At 37.7% G+C, this 19,729-nt stretch overlaps 1 protein-coding gene across 13 annotated transcripts in view; it reads right to left on the bottom strand.

The window, feature by feature from the left end:
- The window catches only part of aopep (aminopeptidase O (putative)), a 275,804-nt gene that overhangs the window by 136,750 nt on the left and 119,325 nt on the right, over positions 1-19,729 (bottom strand). For all 13 annotated transcript variants that reach the window (XM_062972069.1, XM_062972067.1, XM_062972068.1 and 10 more), the window contains 2 exons: positions 17,144-17,187; positions 7,993-8,053 (listed from right to left, as the gene is read on the bottom strand). In XM_062972069.1, the coding sequence (XP_062828139.1) occupies positions 7,993-8,053; positions 17,144-17,187 (105 nt within the window). Of the gene's footprint in view, positions 1-7,992; positions 8,054-17,143; positions 17,188-19,729 lie in introns of those variants that run through there.

Here is a 19,729-nt window from a genome sequence, read left to right as displayed (position 1 = left end):
TTGTTAGTTAGGAGCCCCTGTTGGCGCAGTGAGTTAAACCCTTCTGCCAGCAGGACTGATGACTTTGAAGGTTGGGTTGCTGACCTGAGGGTTGCTGGTTCGAATCTAACCCAGGGAGAGCGTGGATGAGCTCCTTCTATCAGCTTCAAATCCATGCAGGGACATGAGGGAAGCCTCCCAGCAGGATGGTAAAATCATCAAACAATCCGGGCGACTCCTGGGCAACGTCCTTGCGGATGGCCAATTCTCACACCAGAAACAACTTGCAGTTTCTCAAGTTGCTCCTGACACACACAAAAAAGTTCATTATTTTTAAAAATAGTGTCAGAAGCGACTTGAGAACATACTGCAAGTTGCTTCTGGTGTGAGAGAATTGGCCATCTACAGAGACATTGCCCAGGGGACACCTGGATGTGTTACCATCCTGCTGGGAGACTTCTCTCATGTCTCCGCAAGCTAGAGGTCACAGATGGGAGCTCACCCCTTCCCACAGATTTGAACCAGCAATCTTCAGGTCAGCAACCCAACCTTCAGGTCAGCAGTCCAGCCAGCATAAGGGTTTAACCCATTGTGCCACTGTGGCTCCTTTTACTTTTTTGTTAGGAACAGATCACAAGTGCCATTTTGTTATTTAGGCAGTAATCCTATGCCCACATGTTTGGGAGTAAGCCCAAATTAAGCTCAGTATGTCTGACTTCTCAATATCATCATCATCATCATCATCATCCCGCTCTTCTCTCTTAAACAAGATTCAAACTGGCTCACAATAGTCGTAAATAAGGCTGTATAGACATTGCCAGAAAGCATCCAAGCATTATTATCTTATGTCTGATAACATCACAATTTATCACTGATTGGTTAAAAATCTTCTTTGTTTTTACCAAATATTAAAAAATAATTGACAATATCCCTGCAAGAAATATATCCCTTGCAATTGTCCATGCTTGGAAGACAGGTTTCTAACAGCCATAATCAGACAATAATAATAGCCAATTATAACCAGGCCTAATTCATTTTCTTACTCACAGTCCAATGTCCAAGAGCCAGCCAAAACAAAACTAGGCATTTGCTGAAAAGATCTGTAAGCAGTTACTACAGCCTAATTATAGATACCCATTAACAGGGACCATAAAGACCATTGCTTAGTCGGAAAATGTTGTGGCTTTATAGTTGGAGGAATGCCATATACCTATATTTCATACCTTTAAAAACAGCAATTGAACATCAGGCAGAAAGATTACAGTTTTAGCTTACAGACATCACATGTTTGAATTACTCAGAAGCATGCCTTCACATAAGAAATGAAATCAGAGCTGAAGAGATAAAAATAAAGATGATTCAAAATGGCAATTGTCTATCCTGATTTTATTAATCCATCATCATTTTTAATTACTAATCACTTTCAGATGAGCTAGTACCATACTTTGGGATGACACTGATATCCCAGACTTGCTCTTAACTAGCAGCAATTACTTTAAGAGCAAAGGTGATGGCATCAATCACCGAAACAGGAAAAGATGGATGAAGTTAACAGGGTTTGAAATTCTTATGAGTTCATAACAAGCCTTGGCAACATTTAAATCAGTTCACAGTTGAGCTGCAGTACCACCTGGGTTATCATTAGAAAATGTTCTTCCATAATGGCAAGCAGCCCATGACAAATACTGTGCTAGAATCCAGCAGTCAGCCAATAGTCACAGAAAGTGAACTGTGAATCCAGGGCTCAGACCTGTGGAGGCCTATTGATGCTTGCGTAGCAACTCACAGCAAGTGTGTTTTAATTTTCCCAGAGCCCTAATTGATTCTTGAAAAGCAATTTTGCAGAGTACAGTTTAAGAAGTGAACAAAGAGTTTGCATATACAGTGTATCCAAAACATTTTAAAAATTGTGTTTTGACTCAGGCCCTATCTCAAGATAATGCATTATGTATATGCAAGCATGCCAAGGAATAGCTCCAAATGTCACAGGATCATGCTTACTGAAGAAACATCTCTCAAATTAACCTAGGCAGAGCTTAGAATAACCATCTCCAGAAGATGCCATAGGACATAAGGGAAATAGCCTCATAAGAACATTTTCGGTAATGGTGCACCCTGTTTGAGGTTTGTCTGGTGCCTACATTCTGTGCTAGCTGAAGCCCTCCTGATTTCTCAGGCATTTTAATAACGTTCTGATTTATCCTGTAGCAAAGTCATGTTGGGGTTTTCCTTTATTATAATATTGCTAAAATCAGACCTTTTCTTTCTGCTTCCTCTGCTAAGACTTTAGTTCATGCCTTGGGCATTTCTCACGTAGATTACTGTAATTATCTTTTGATTGGTCTTCTATTATCCCAGGCCACTGGTTTCTATTCCACTTTCTGCAGCTGTTATCCTAATATATTTTGCTAATATGATTTGGTTATATTACCCCACTTCTGACATCACTTCATTGGCTGCCTATTTTTTCAAGGATTCAGTAAGCTTCTGAAATCAATTTTTAAAGCCCTAAATGACCAAGCTCCCCTTATTTTTAATCACTCGTGTGTTTTTACCAGCTTTCTTGAGTTCTTGTTCTAGAACAGTGTTTCTCAACCTGGGGACCCCAGATGTTTTTGGCCTTCAACTCCCAGAAATCCTAACAGCTGATAAACTGGCTGGGATTTCTGGGAGTTGTAGGCCAAAAACATCTGGGGACCCTGGGGTGAGAACTACTCTTCTAGAAACTCTAGACTTCCCATTCAGCCAAGGATTTGTTCTTCCTTGGCATGGCTTCATCTTTCTCACTCACTGCTCCATAGCCTTCCTGAACTTTTTGGATTGTGTCTTCCCTTATTGTTTTAAAATCTCAATTAAAACTTGCTTGTTTTCTAAAGATTTAGCAGTTTTAATTTAATATTGTTTTATCACTGTGTATATTTTGATGTGCTTTGGTCACTTTGCTTTATTTATTTATTTACAACATTTTTACCCCATCTTTCTCACCCAAGGGGACTCAAGGCGGTTTACAACAGTTGGCAAAATTCAATGCCTAAAACAATTTTCAGTAAAAATCAACAACACATTTAAAACAATTAACAATACTCAAAAAAAACACACTGTACTGCTTAAAACATATGACTTGATTTATATTAGTGGTTCTCAACCTGGGGTCCCCCATTGTTTTTGATCTTCAACTCCCAGAAATCCCAACAGCTGGTAAACTGGCTGGGATTTCTGGAAGTTATAGGCCAAAAACATCTGGGGACCTTAGGTTAAGAACCACTGACAGATACTGCATTGTACTTTGTGTTTTACTTGGATAATCTGCTCTATAACTGCACTGAATAGCTTTTATTTGCATTATTTGCATAAGGATTATGCACAAGGTTTTTTGGACGAATGGATTCATGCACTTTATATGTTTAACTTTGTATATTGTTTTATTTGTTTAATGCCTAATTGTTTTTAATTGCTCTATGTTTTATTCTATTGTATTGTTGTTTATTGGTATTGAATCTTGCCAGATTTGTAAAATGCCTTGAGTCTCTTCAGGTGAGAAAGGTGGGATAGAAGTTACGTAAATAAATAAATAAATGACAGTCCCAGGGTTACAAACATCTGATTTACAAATAGCTGCTAGGTTGAAAAATTAGTGTTATATACTGGTCTGTGCATAGATTATCATGGAACCCTATGCTCATGAGGCCCATGGGCAACAGCCCAGCATGCCCATATGTTAAGATGGCACTGGCGAACCCTGCAATCACCACACACTGATGCCCCTTCTCCACTGCCCTATATCCCAGGATCTGATCCCAGATTATCTGCGTATCCCAGATTATCAAACAGTGGAGACTCATATCATTCAGTTCAAAGCAGATAATCTGGGATCAGATCCTGGGATATAGGGAAGTGGAGAAGGGGGACTGAGTGAACAGAAAAAGTGTGGTCTGGATAGGTTGGTATGGGAAAAGCAGTCCCATACATATTTATGCCACAATATTCCAAGACCAAGATCCTTCTATATCGCTACTCCCAAGTGGGTTTCTTTCAGCAAAGCTGCTTTTGAAACCTGCTATTAGTAGTTTTTGTCTGTTTTATGGCTACACACTGGTCTGAGCACAGACATTAATGGCAAACTCTCTTAATTCTCCTAGTGCTAGTTTTTATTCCAGTAATAGAATTCATAGCTTAATTCCTTAACAATTTTCCCTTTGTTTTTAACTGCACTATTTTGTTATTTAAAATGCTATTTAAAAGGTGTCAGGAGAGTATGAAATAAATCTACTTATTAACAGAGAACTCAAGGCAATTTAGAGAAGCGGCTGGAAAATCATATTTGAGGTTATTATGAATCCCCAACCTTGAATTAACAGGAAGTAATAAAATGGGCTATGAACTTGCAGAGAGGAAGTGCTGAGTTAAAAAGTACAGGAACACTGCAAAGCCTTATTAGTGCTTTACCCATCCATAGTAGATAGGGTGGCATAACACCTGCATTTTTTTCAAAAATTATTGTCACAAATCAGATGAGAAATAATAGTCAGAATACACTGGAAGCAATCATTATATGGATCTTCATTAAAAATGAGTGAACACAGGGTGGCAGTTCAAAAAAAAAAAAAAGGATTAGTGTCAAAGCGCACAAAACAATCTCTCCTGATATTTAGGGTCCAGATATAATGACTACTAGAAGGGATCATTTTACAAGAGGCATGTGTATTTGTAAAAAAGGGTGCCAGTATTTACTGGCAAACTGGGGGAGGGGGCATTGTCAGCAGAACTAGGAGACAGAATATACTAACCAATGAGAATTAAGTATATAAATGAATTACATAGAAGTAGGTTGGTTGCAGATTTTCTGAATAACTGAGAAAAACATAATCAGCATACCAACTGTTGGTGCATCATATAACCTAGCATTTTGTCACATTGGGAAATGTTGCAGTAAGAAAATATATACTGAATGTGTTGTGTCTGTGGAGCACCTGAAACGGAGGCTATAGCACACATATTATTTGATTGTAAATTGTATCAGAAGGCGAGAGACTTGTACCTTGGTCCATATATCAAACAGACAATTCATTGGGAGTTTCTCATCAGAACAACATATTTTATGTGTGCACAAGACCCAAAAATAACATATGAAACAACTCTGTATTTCAGCAAAATAATAAATTTGAGAACCACATATGTGGGGCTGAGTGGTGTAAATTGTAGGGGTGATAAGGAAATATGATGTATATATTGGGTTTTATCATATTTTTCTACTGTAATGTTATGTAACTTTTCTACTGTAATGTATTATTTAACTTACTACATAGGCCCCTTCCACACAGCTCATAAAATTCCACATTATCTGCTTTGAACTGGGATATATGATAGTGTGAACTCAGATATGTCAGATCAAAGAAGATATTGTGGATTATTTTGCCTTGATATTCTGGGTTATATAGTTGTGTGGAAGGGTCCATAGAGTGTAATCAAGTCTTATCCAGCCTTGTTAGGTTTGGTATTGTGATATGGCTTAAGGGCTAATTATTAACATTTAATGTATTTATTACTGAATGTGGGGAGCAGCCACTTTGTGCAACAAGTAAGACCTAAAATTCACAGAAACCATAGATACTGCAGGTCTTCAGTTTTTTAAGAGAAGTCAGAAATAAAAAGAAAGAAACCCTGGAAGCATAGATTCTGGCAGCAGGGACAGGGTTGTGTCTGTATCGTTACTTAATAGGTGCTTTCCAGCTCTAAAATCAGCTGTTTCTGAAGTCACTGCATCTCATTTAAACTCACAGTGTGTAGTTGCTGGCATTAAGTCATTATTAGCTAGTGAAGGATGAAAAACAGCTCCAGTCCTGCGGTGAGTCACCGCGGAGGCTCCAGTACATCCTGATCTGATAAACAGAAAATTCAAAAACACAATGCTGGTGACCTTATTTAACCCCACCCCAGAAGATTTCGGGAGAATGCCCTCCTGAAATCCTCTGTGTCAGACACAAATGTTTACTTTTCAGCACAAGCATCTAATTTGGTGCCCAGGAAGATTTTTTTCTGTGATCCAACCGGAAGAGAGACTTGTTGCTGTGTCTGGCAAAGGGGGGGGGGGGGGGCAGCACAAGACATGTGATCTGCAGAAGAAGCTCTCATTAGAAATACACAAGCACTGTTTAAACACTACAGCTTTTTTATCTACACCAACAAATGAGGGAGCATAATGGTGTCACAGTACAAGAAGAACAGGAAAGAAAGAATTCCTGGTGCATTGGGAGGTGAATTCCTGGTGAATGGGCTGACAGGTTGCCTTGTGCCCTCTTTGACATCCAGAGTAGAGGTGCCACCTATTTTTATTTATTCCATGGCCATGCCAGCTTCATGTGGTTTCCATGGCTTTGTAAGTCTCTCCAGTCATTTTCTGCAAAATTTAATGCATGGCCAGTCCAATTTAAATTTTGTACACATTTCCTATCAAAAGTCCTGTATCTATATACTTTCCCCCTAAAGTGCTCGGCAATGAATCACAACATTCAGAAAAGTGCAAGGAGATAGGTAGACATTTCATATGAAATATACTTTTGCTTGACCTACAACTCAAGGGAACACCACCTAAAGCATTCACAGTCTTCCAATATGTGGGCTGTTGAATGATCTGGGTACATGAATGCCGTGACATTCCAAAAGTAGGCCTAGAACTCTGAGGACAACATGTGTGAACTGTATTTTTAAAAATACATTTTTCTGAAAATACCTAATGTCCAGTTTTAGATATATAAGGACTTTAAGCAGAGTTTGTAGTCTGGCTCTTTCTTGTTAGTCTTGCTGTATCCAATCTCTCTTTCAAGGAACTCCAATCATTAACTTCAATCTCACGTGACATTTTTTTAATTCTAACTCAAGGAGAAAAACAATGAGCAGGCCACAGTTGAATGTAGTTTGAATGCAGAGTGGAGGGAAGAAGTTTCCCTTTCATACATACATTCATCCTTGCATAAACTAGCATGTCCATTAAAAAAGAGCCAAATGAACATGTATCTAGATTTATAAATCTAGCTGACATTAATGTATACAATAGAACTGATCTAGAGATGGATGCCCAAAATAGTAGATAGCCTGCAAACATCTATTTCCAGCCATCTATCTAACAATCAGTAAGGAAAGCCTATCAGAAACAATCCATGCCAATTCAGTCTATCCAACAAATGTATTATTTGGCATTGAATGTTTGCCAATTTTTTTGTTGTAAACCGCCTGAAGTCCCCCTAGGGAGATAGAGCGGGACAAAAACAAATATGAGGATGATGATGATGATTACTATTAGAGTTAAAACTTCTCTGATGGAAATCTCACACAGAGCATCCAGTTTAGGCCTGAGTTTTAGGAATCAAAGCACAGTATCCTTTTACTTGTGTTATTCCTAATCTAACTGGGTTAGAGGAGGGCCCCTGCTTAGAGTATATCCATCCTGAGTTAGCTATCCTGTCTAGTATTGACTGCTGTCTTATCACTTAATGAAATATGCAATGGAGCTTGAAGAATTAAACTCTGTTTTTAAGTAAGAGATATAGCCTTGGGGTTAACTGAACCTTCTGCAGTAAACACCATGTCAACAGGTGTGCAAGCTTTCTGAACAACTCTCCTTACACATAAAAATTCAATAAATAAATACATTTAACAGTTCTTGAAATCTGCCCGCTTAGCCATAGTAATTCACACACAAAAATATCTTTCAACAATATGTGAACTAGAATTCCTTAATGGAACAATTTCCATTGAATAGTATGTTCTAGTAATAAAATAAGGTTTAAGAGATTTTCCTCTTGGCAGCATCTCTTTGAGCAAAACAGAAAATGAAGCCTGCAACTGATAAAAATGAATTCCCATATGTGTGCAATATAAAGGCATAAGAGAAGATGTTATTAAACTGGGGTTTTATTTTATGCCATACCTGTTACGATAGAGAGAGTAATGTGAACAACGTGCTCAACAAATTCATAATCTGGACTTTATTCAGAACAGATCTTTTTAATTTACCTTGGGGATTCCTGAACAGTCAAGCCACTTCTGGAAAATGTTTTCTACTGATAGGCCATACCTTTCAAGAAAATGAAAAAACAACATTGTTCATGAAATATGCACAAAAGTTAGGCTTAAAAACAAAAAGAGAACATTTTGTCAGAAATCATCTTTGTAACCTAAACAGCGATTTGTCGAAAGGCATTCTCATTTTGTCCTATCTAATTAATACCATCCGAGATGATGACACCTGAAAATTAAAGACAGATTGGATTCTGCATGTAAAAAGCTAGTGATGAATTCAATGCTTATAGAAGCTGACAACATAACGCTTACAAAGTTCAGGTGCACTGATGAAACATATGTAAAGAATGAACAGGTGGTGTTCTGCAGTTCTTGTTGTGTGGCGCCTCCTCTTCAGTTTGTGAGAGGAGTGGAAGGAGGGAGGGAGGCTTCATTTCACTGGAAATTGGCTAAACAGAGAGCTAAAAGCTGACCAAGAGTAACTAATGAATGCAGTCTCGGTTTTTATGCAAGCCTTTTCCAAACTGATGTTATCCAGATATCTGACAATATTTCCCATCATTACCAGCTGGTATGAACATAGTCTCCACTGAAATTTGTATGCTGGCCTCTGAAAAGAATCTCCTTTTTACAAAGTGTTTTATACTTGCACTGCACTATTTTTCATCTTCATTCCCTGGAATTTTTTAGCAGCATCAGCATTGGGTGCATGGTGAAAGAAGATTGGAGAATCACAAACCTTTGGTTTTTTGGAAGAATTTTGGAATTTTTCCAAATTTTGGAAGAATTCTTCAAGTAATCTCTAGAAGGTTCAAAATGTTTCTGTTTACTTATTTAAGGCTTTACTCAACCTAAATGTTTTATCTACTGCAGAGCTTTCCAAACTGTGTGTTGTGACATGTTAGTGTGTTGGCTGCAGTGTGTTGGTAATGGTATTAGGCTTGTGCATAGATTCGTTTTGGATGTTTGCTGCCACATCTGCAGAGATATCTTTTTATTGTCCATGTTTTTAAGGTTTCTGCATATTAATAATGAAAGATATTTTAAGGCTTTTTAAAAGAAAAAGTAATCATACATATGTGTATGTCTCTCTCTGTGTATATTAAAGTTTAGAAGTATGTTTGTCTGTCTGTTTGAACCACAAAGGCTGTTGTTAGATGAAGTGGCCCTCTATGATGTATCTGGATTGGTTATTGCTAGGTGAAGTGGCCCTCTATGACATCACTGGATTGGCTGTTTCTAGGTGAGATGAATGTCTGTGATGTCAATGGGAAAGGAAATGACATGTGTATGAGGGGAAGGGAGGAAGTAGGGAAAGAGCCACAAAGAGAGCCAACTTGCAATGGAGACATTGTGAGAAGGGCCCTCTCAGAGCTGGAGAAGGGAGAAAGTAGGCAGGCAGTGGTCCCAATGATACCTGGACAACGCCACGTATATATGCTTGTAAATAAAAAAAAAATAAGTCAACATGTGATTTCAATTACAAGTGAATGAACTAGATGAAAAGCTCTAGGAATAAGCAATTTCATTAGTCGATTGATCTCTGAAACTATTAAAGAAGAGGCTGTAAACAGTAAGGCTTTGGGAGATAAAGTATTTGGTCACAAAACCACATCTTAGAATCTAGTGATCTACTAAACAGGCAATACTCTTGATTTTAACATACACAGCAGTCGGGTGTGGGAGGTTTATAGACAAAATTTACCTGCTCCTGTTCGATACTTTATACACCAACTAAATTTAGATTAAGGGATAAATTGCAGCCAATTCCAGCAAATACAGATACTTAGGTGTTTTAATATGCAGTTTTTGGAATCTGATGTTAAACTGCACAACTAGAAAGGTTAACGTGTGCACAGGCCTACATAAGCAAAGTATGCAGAAATTGAAGGAGAAAGAAATGAGACACTTATGAAAACAACTAGGACAATTGGATGCTGTCTCTTTTCTCTCCAGATTTTTCAGCACACAAAATACCTTGACTCCTCATAAATATTTAGATAGGAAGCCAAGCTAAAAGTAAAAAAGGCACTTCCTGGAATGTCAAAAGAGCTGGCTTTAACATTTGTTTACAAACTCAGCACTTTCCCACATGATTATATAGCCTAATGCAACAAAAAAAAAAGAATACAATTTTGCAGAGATATTTTAAACAAAGAATGCATTTCTGTACAGGAGCCTATTGTCAAAGCATTGGGGAGGGGGTGTAAAATTGAGACCACTTCATTGCAACACGCACCACTGCAACTTGTATAAAGATAGTCTAATTGTTCTGAACTAAAAAAGTAATAAATTACCAGATAAAGTAAACATCCACTTATACAAATCATTTCACTCTGGAGCCAAACCAATGTTTTTGACATGCAAATACTGAATCCGGAGTACAGTGTTTAGGAGCATACCTTAAGGAGAAAAAATACTAAATAGTTGCATATTCAAAAATAGCTTTATAAAGCATATACTGTACTGGAAATACAATCCTGTGAAAGAGACTAAAAGTGTTGGATACCCTTATAATGCTACAATTGCAAGCAATCTGGGGGAAAGGATGATACTAAAAGAATCTTAAAATCACTGAGTAAATAATATACCTTTATTGATCAGTTTAAATCTTCACCTTGCAACAATGCGAAAACAGCTAAACTCTGGGATATGGAGATATACTATTTAATTTGAGAGGGAAACTCTTGCTCTATGAAAGAGGCTATGAACTAAATATAACTGCTGAGTATGCACATTACGAATATCTAAAACAAACAAATGGAAGACAACAGATAAGAGAAGAAAAGCTCAGAGTAAAATCCAGACACACACACATAAACGGCTTTACTTCCAAAACTTAGGTTGAAATTAAGTTTTCCCCAATATGGCTCTCTTTGCTTTGCACTGCAAGTCCTACCATTCTTAATCATTGTCCATCTAGGAGATGTAGCCCAAAACATTTGGACAGGCCCATGTGGAGGAAAGCTGGAATGAACATCTCAAACATGAGAACTTGCAGAAGAGAACACTCCTTGCCCCTGATTAAATTCTTTCTTTCCTTTTTGTATATGTGAGTGATACTTAAGGATGTGCTGTCAATTGCTGTTAATAGATCATTATTACCATATTTTAGATGGAAAATTCTTGACATCTAAGTCTCAAGGAACTGAAGTGTGTCCTACTTGATCAAATTTGAAAAATCCAAAACAAAGTATAAGTAGAGAGTAAAGTTTTAAAGTTCTATCCAGTGGTTCTCAACCCATGGGCCACAGCTGAGAACAAAAATCTGATCCGTGAACCTCTTTCCTCTTTATTTTATTTCTGCTCCTTTCCCCAGAGCTGACCAGCCCCAACCAAACCAAACATAAAGTTGACCAAAAACTGATTTGTAACCCTTTTGGTACTAATGTTGGAGAGTAGTCCCTGGTCAAAGTGGTCCCTGTTCAAGTGGTCCCTGGTCAAAAAAAGGTTGGGAACCACAGATCTATACAAATAGTAACACTTATAAATGGCAATGTGCCCAAACATTGTTTATTTGTATTACTTCAGAATCTGGTTGTTTAATTAGCGCATTGCTCACATCATTGATATTTTGTTGATTAGATGCTTCATCACAATAAAAAAAATGAAGCTACATACTGCAGTAATTGTACATGAATAAATAGAAATGTATTTCTCCCTAATGGGAAGAAGAGTAGCTTGTAACCTATTGGTACATTTTTGATTTTTTTTTCAGTTTCAAGTGTGACGTTGGGTGTGTCACATTCTCTTGGCCTCAGAGTAAAGCACAGGTAAACCTCATCTAAATAAATTCTGCCAAAAAAACCCCATTATAGCCTTCGGGTCACCATAAGTTAGTAACGACTTGCAGGAACAAAACAACAACAGCCATAACAAGAAACATAACGCTCTTGAAGTCTTGCAGGAGAACATCTCTTTAAAATGTGCATACAATAGGGACTTTTGTCCAAACTGCCTGAAATCTGGTGTATCTAGAGCCTTCAGGGAGTAGCTGAATGTTAGAAAATGTTGTACTACTTGGAGGAGAAAATCCAAAGTTGGCAAAGTTCACAAGAAGAGAAAACAAAAAAATATCTTTTCTAAACCATGCAGGAATTACAAAATGTCACCTCTTTTAATTTTTTATTATATAAGGAGCATGTGTCACAATGTATCAGAAGACCCGCTGCCCAGAGGAAGCCCGGATGTTTGATGTTTTACCATCTTGTGGGAGGCTTCTCTCATGTCCCCGTATGGGAAGCTAGAGCTGACAGATGGGAGCTCACCTCACTCTCCGGATTCGAACTGCTGGCCTTTTGGTCAGCAGTCCTGCCAGCACAAGAATTTAACCAATTGCACCACTGGGAGCTCCTCTATTTGAAATGAAAATAGAAAAACATAAGGAATGGAGCTGCCAGAAAGAAAATGAAAACACAGTTGTCATTTTCCTCAAATTCCCCATTCTATGAAATATTTCCTGAAGGCATTCTTTTGCAAATATTTGTTAAACTATGCAGTGTCTCTTGACCATTTTATGCTTTTCTTCTATAGAAAGACATGAGAGAAGTTAAAAAGAAGAATTTTCATCTATTTCTTCCATTTGTTTTTTAAATTTGTTTCCCACAGAAGGAAAAAAGAAATAAATGCATGTGTATATTCATTTTGTTTTAGGTTAGAGAGCCAGACTCTTAATCTCTATGGGAGAAAATGAAGACTTCCTCCATTCTATCTATTGCTGCATCACAAGCACAAGGAACACTAGGGAGTGTAGTACATGAGTTAAAGAAATACACTGTTCCCAGCTGTGGGGAAACTACACATCCCAGCACTTCTTGCACCTGACTTACAGTAATGTGACGGGTGCCAGAAGGAGGGGGGGGGGTTATATGACCACTTTTCCTATTTCACCTCTTCTGAATGTCAAGGAAGCTAAATGGGATTTAGAAATGAGGAAATTAATGAAATCTGAAGCACAGGGCAGAAGACCAAGGACCAGAAACACTTGTGTTCAGGGAGAAAGATAGAACAGGTGACTGAAATTCACTGCGGTTTGCTCCTGTAATGATAAAACAACTGTAGAAATGCAACCGGTTGTCTAGCCATCAAAATAAAGCAAAATGAGGTCACACTTAATATGTTGGCCTCCAACATCAATTCTGGTATTAGATGTACACGCTGAAAATTGGATTGATTTTATGCCAAAGGAACATACCACATGACTACATGACAAGCTGTAGCAAGAATTCACATTACTATTATGAAAGCACTGTATATACTCTTGTATAAGTTGACCTCATGCACATGTCAAGGGCAGGTTTTGGGGCCAAAATTGTGGATTTTGATATGACGTGTGGATTATTATGGGGAAGGTACCAATTCTGACTCTGGGGCTCTGCCACCCCTAGTTACTGTTGTCATTCCTCCACTCAGGCATACATAAAGACAAGAATTGGCACAATTGCTGAGAGAGTGGAGGGATTGGTGTTTCTTTTAGGTTCTCCTGGTATGGACTATGCTCTCACCGTTAACCACTCTACTCAGAGAAGGAGGGATGTTTTTCCTTGATAAGAGTTAAGGTACAGTACTCACACTGACCTGTGGATAAGTCAGCCCAGGTTTTTTGGGTTGATTTTTTTGATGAAGGACCACATCATATGGATGTTTTACTCCATTTCTACACACTTTAATGATGGACTCCCACTGAGTCCATCAAACAGCTAAGGACTACTTCCAGTAGTTGCTTGTGGATCTCTGTGTAGAAACGTGTGGATTTCAAGGATGGGGAGAAATTGACTCCACTCCTTTCTCTGCGCATAGAAATGCTTAAAAATAGGTTTTCCTTTTTCATTGTGATGGGAAGTGGGGAATTTGTCCAATTACTTTGTGACTTTCAGTGTGGGTATTCATGTGGGAAGTCTGCTAATGCTCCTTCTGTCTCCAATAGTGGTTTAAAAACGGTGTGGGTCCCATTGAAAAAAGTGTTTTTGAAAGTATAGGGGTTTAAGGGGAACGATCCTATGGAACGTGGTGTCACAAACAGGATGCATGTTTTAAAAAGTATGCTGGCATCCATTGAATGGTTGAGCTAAGGAATGAATCCTGTGTGATGGAGGTGAATAAATTCTTTGTCTTCTTTAAAAAAAACCATCATGCAAAGATGAAGTGGAATGAAGTCCTAAGATTTCTAGACTTACACATGGGCTTATAGAGCAGTGGTTCTCGGCCTGTAGGCCGTGGCCCAACAGTGGGCCGCGAGAGCAAAAATCTGATCTGCAAACCTCCTTCCTCTTTATTTATTTATTTTATTTTATTAATTTTATTATTGCTCCTTTCTGCAGAGCTGACCATTGCATTGGATAGACCACATCAGATCTAGATGATTAAATATGGTTTTCTGTGGGCAAGCAGATGGCGACTACTGGATGGCATATGTTCTGTATCAGAAACTAGAGCTGATGTCGTCTATCCAATGAAATTTTCTGAATCAGCATCCCAAATAGCCAAACTGAATCTAAAGTTGACCAAAAATTAATTTGTAACCCTTTTGGTACTAATGTTGGAGAGTGGTACCTGATCAAAGTGGTCCCCGGTCAAGTGGTCCCTGGTCAAAATGGTCCCTGATTTAAAAAAAGGTTGGGAATGAATGATATGGAGTAATTCAAAAGAGTCAGGGACTTTTTCGTAAATAATAATAATAATAATAATAATATGGAAATGCTTCACATCTTCTAAAAAAAAAAAGCCCCCCCCCCCCAATTTTCTAGCTTCAGTACTGGAAAACACTGAGGCCCCATCCACACTGACTATTTAATGCAGTTCAAAGCTAGCTTCAAACTGTGTGGGGCAAGGATTCAAGATTTCACCTTCGTGAAATTTGCTTTGAGTAAACTTCATTTCTCTTCTGAATTCCTAGTTTCATATCTACACGCTAACTTAGAGTGCAAAAATGTTGAAGGAATATTTTAATTTTCAGTAAGAATACAGCAAATGTTCAATAAACTCCCGCAAAAGCACACTAAAGAAACCCCTTAATGTGCATCAGTGCTCTGTGATTTGTGTAATCACCATCCAGCCTCAAACTGGTTCCAGGATTTCCTACGCAATCATCCACACACTGAAACCCCTTTCTTCAGAACAGGTTTTAAAATGACTTAATTGATCAGTATAGATATGTCCTGAGATCCACAAAAAATGCTTGAGCACATGAAAATATTTCATATGCATCCAAGAGATTATTATGTTGTTGTTATTCTTGTTATTTATTTTTCCCTTGAAAAACTCTCCATTGTATCTCACAAACTATATTTGAAACTTCATTTGGTTTCAAGAGGAGCTTGCAGGTGGAAAGTGGGATTTTTTTTAAGGAGGAAAAAGAAAAGCCCCTTTTTGGCTCACAATGTATGGTCTTTTCAGCCCTGGTCAATGTGTTCAAATGTGTTATTGAATTCAAATAATTAGGGCCTTTGAACACTACTAGCAGACTGCATTTTAAAAGAATAAAACATAATTCTTCTCACATATTCCGATGCTAACAAATGAAATGCATTTATTAATTGATGGAAAAATACGGTTCCCACAAGCATAGGGGAAGATGAAAGCATGTTTTATATAAATGTGACATTATTATTCTTGGCATACCATTTTATCTTTTCATCATTCATAATGTACCTGGTTGTAAAGTGGGTTATTATAAAAATAAATTCTTGTCCACAGTTTCTGAACAGTAAAGTTAGAATAAACAACATTTGCTATCTTCTTATTGAAAATTAAAATATTCCTTCAACATTCTTGCACACTAACTTAGCGTGTAGAAATGAAACTAGGAATTCAGAAGGGAAATGAAGTTTACTCAAAGCAAATTTCACCAAGGTGAAATCTTGAATCCTTGCCCTCAAACTAAAGTCTCAGTGTCAATATTATTTAATCAATTATGTAAAATGTCATTTTAAATGTAAGAACTAACCACTGGAGGTTTCTATAATGTTCAGTCAAGCATCCTAGCAGTATAATATATAGTGTGAGTGTGCTTTTATTGTGGTTATTGTGTGACTTCAAATCATTTCCAACTTAGAGACCTTAACGTAAATCTATCACAGGGTTTGCCTTTGCCTTCTTTCTGGGAGTTTGATTTTCCCAAAGTCAAACCCTTGTCTCCAGAGATCCAATGCAATATATATATATATATATATATATATATATATATATATATATATATATATATATTTCCCTTAGTAATAAACCATATATATGATTTGTGTTTGAGAGGGTTTCTACACTATACTCTTATAATAGCTTAATACCGGTTTATCGCTAGTGGCACAATGGTTTAAATACTTGTGTTGGCTGAACTGCTGACCAGAAGGATGGGTTGCTGACCTGAAGGTTGCTAGTTCTAATCTGTGATATAGGGTGAGCTCCTGTCTGTAAGCTCTAGATTGCGGGGACATGAGAAAAGCCTCCCAGTAGCATGGTAACACACCCAGGCATCCCCTGGGCAACGTCTCTGTAGACTGCCAATTCTCTCACACCAGAAGTGACTTGCAGTATGTTCTCAAGTCGCTTCTAACACACAAAAACCGTCTTATCATCTTATAAAAGAACTTTAACTGCCATGGTTTAGTGCTATGAAATCATGAGAGTTGTAGTTTTATAAGACTTTTCTGCCAGAGTACTGGTGCTTCACCAAACTACAAATCCCAGGATTCCTTAGCATCGAGCCATGGCAATTAAAGTGGTCTCAAACTGCATTCATTTGACTTCATGGCGGGAAATCTCCAGCAGAAAATATACTGTGCTCTAATTGTGTGCTATAAATGCCCTCTTAAATTCCACTCAACTGAATGGTGTTTAGCCTGATAGAAATGTGGAAGATTGAGGGTCCAATGTTTTATTATATGTGGGTGCACTTTGACCCCTTAAAAAAGGACGCAGATGGAAAAGAATCTTGTTAATGTTATCTCAAAGAAATTATCACAAACAGTCTACATTTTCTTATTGTCCATGATGTTTCCGTATTTATTTGTATGAATTGATGAAGATTTTATATGCAAGTTTTCATCTATATTTTAATCTTAATAAATAGATTAAAGTCTCTGAGTTTCTTGATTTCCTGAACATGCAGCAAAGTATGTTCTTTATCTTTATTAAACTGATCCCCACCTACCCTTTTAGCTGTGGGATGTCCTCTAGTAATAAGCGAAGGAAGTCCTGCAAAAGGAAAGAAAAATAACTACAATGTAATCTAGCAAATTTTCAATAAAAAACCAATACAGGCAGTTACCAAGTTTGCGAACAAGATAGGTTATGTAGGATTGTTGTTAAGTTGAATCTGGTGGTAAGTCAGAACAGATACATTTTTTAAGTGTAACTCCAGACAAATATATTTATTGTTTAGCTTTGGATAGCATAGGGAAGGGGTAACACCCCTGTGGTGTTTGTTTTGCTCTCTATGCCCCTGTTCAGAAAATTTCAGTTCACTTTGATAATTATCACTTTGCCCCTGTAATAATTGGATTTTGAAAAATTTGGATTATTGTGGAAGGAAGTAAAGCTTCAGGTGGAGACACGTGCTCCCCATGATAACTCTTTCAGAACATAATTTCCCTTCCTGGAGATAGCTTTTTCGCACTTCCTGTTGTTTCACCCCCATTCTTAACTATGAGTTGTTTGCAAGTCGTATGTTTGTAACTCAGGGACTGTCTGTACTGTACACAACAATATTTTGAAATTGTTTATTTGAATTTTCATGATAAGTTACATGATAAGGAGCCTCTGATGATGCAGCAGATTAAACCGCTCAGCTGCTGAACTCGCTGACCAAAAGGTCGGTAGTTCAAATGCAGTGAGCGGGCTGACCTCCCGTTGTTAGCCCCAGCTTCTGCCAACCTAGCAGTTCGAAAACATACAAATGCGAGGAAGGTAACAGCGTTCCATGCAGTCATGCCGGACACATGATCTTGGAGCTGTCTACGGACAATACCGGCTCTTCTGCTTAGAAATGGAGATGAGAACCACCCCCCCCCCTCGAGTACGACACGACTAGACTTAATGCCAGGGGAAAGCCTTTACCTTTATCTTACAAAGTAGGCATATCATTGATAAGTTTACATTCAAGAAATAATATCTGGGAAATCTCTGAAAAATTAACACCAGAATGTGATCAAGAGGGCATGAGTTATTTATGAAAAATGAACAGCTGGAAGAGGCTGTAGCAGTTTTGTCTTTCCCTGATTCTATGGCAAAATTCCACCGCCATCTCTCCGGTTTCTCCTTATGAGTTAATTGAGGACTAAACTACTTTTGTATTTTGATCTCTATTTGCAAAGTCTCAAATAAGCTGAGGACAAAAGGGAAAATGAGAGAAGAAAAAAAACTGGGACATTTTAAATACAGGTGAAAACGTACGACCTCACATGATTAATCAGAACTTTCCTTGCAAGAAGGTATATTTTGTCAGACTTGAATAAATGAAATCACAGATACTAGTCCTATGGATGTATGGGGTTATACTATATCAAAATATTTGCAGTTGCAATTAAAGGATAAAAAGACTGGATAAAACTACAAAAGATTAAGGCCTCTTCCACACAGCTGTATAAAATCCTCATTGAACTGGATTATATGGCAGTGTGGATTCAGATCATCCAGTTCAAAGCAGATATTGTGGATTGCAATAATGGCAGTAATAGGAAGTTCACCCTGCTGACCGGATCTGGCATGGCTGACCTGAGATGATTTTAAACAATTGATTTTAAGTGGAGATAACTGTTTTAATGTTTATGTCTTTACTATAGATTATTTAATGTTCCGGCATTGAATGTTTGCCGTATATACGTTGTGCTCTGCCCTGAATCCCCTTTGGGGTGAGAAGGACAGGATATAAATGTTTTAAATAAATAAATATCTGCCTTGATATTCTGGGTTATATGGCTGTGTGGAAGGGCCCAAAGTCATAATTAATAAATTTATGTAGGTGCTTATCCTTATAAATTATGTTCTCTGTTCTCAACAGTCAGAAGTGCAAATTTATCTACATTTCAAATACAGTTTTACCTTTGCAATAAGTTTGATATAGTGAAAGTCAAGGTTTGCAGACACTCTCTCCCCCACCAAAATCACATAAGCGACCCTAAGCAAGGAGCAGGAAAAACCAGTCATGGAATCTCAGTCTAGAGAAAAGTAGGGTATAACTCCAATATATCAAATCAAATCAAATCAAATCAAATCAAATGGAAATTCCAAAAAAAAAAAAACCACCCAGTGACGATAATGTATTCTCAGTGGCTACAGAATACTGACTTATTTGATGGATAATCTGGGAATCTTTTCTGGAATCTGGCATGGAAGAATATCTACAAGGAGGCATAGGTAGTGTGTTTTAACCCTGAAAAGAAGCATTTCCCTCTGTAAGGTTTTATAAACCTGCCAAAAGTCAATATGCTAAAGTATACAGATAGAAGAGAAATACCAACGCTATGAGTATGAAATACTCATATTGCACTAGCCATAATGAAGCGGAATAGCCTAACAAACCTTTTTATAAGGAAAGTATTTTCCACTGTGTACCTGACTGTTCTGTATAATTATTTTATTGTACTGTAACTGTATTTCTTAATATTACGATAGCAACATGTCTGCCACTGCATGATTTTGCCAAAATGCTTGGTCCAAGGTGTGTTTGGTGCAGATAAAGGATGGTTTTGTTTTCAGTGCAATACAGTCCCCAAATATGGTGTGCCACTTTCCCCAA

This window comes from Anolis carolinensis, chromosome 2 (genome assembly GCF_035594765.1).
Source record: "Anolis carolinensis isolate JA03-04 chromosome 2, rAnoCar3.1.pri, whole genome shotgun sequence".
Taxonomy (NCBI): domain Eukaryota; kingdom Metazoa; phylum Chordata; class Lepidosauria; order Squamata; family Dactyloidae; genus Anolis; species Anolis carolinensis.
Note: the sequence above shows the minus strand (reverse complement) of the source record. Positions and strands in the feature narration are given on the sequence as shown.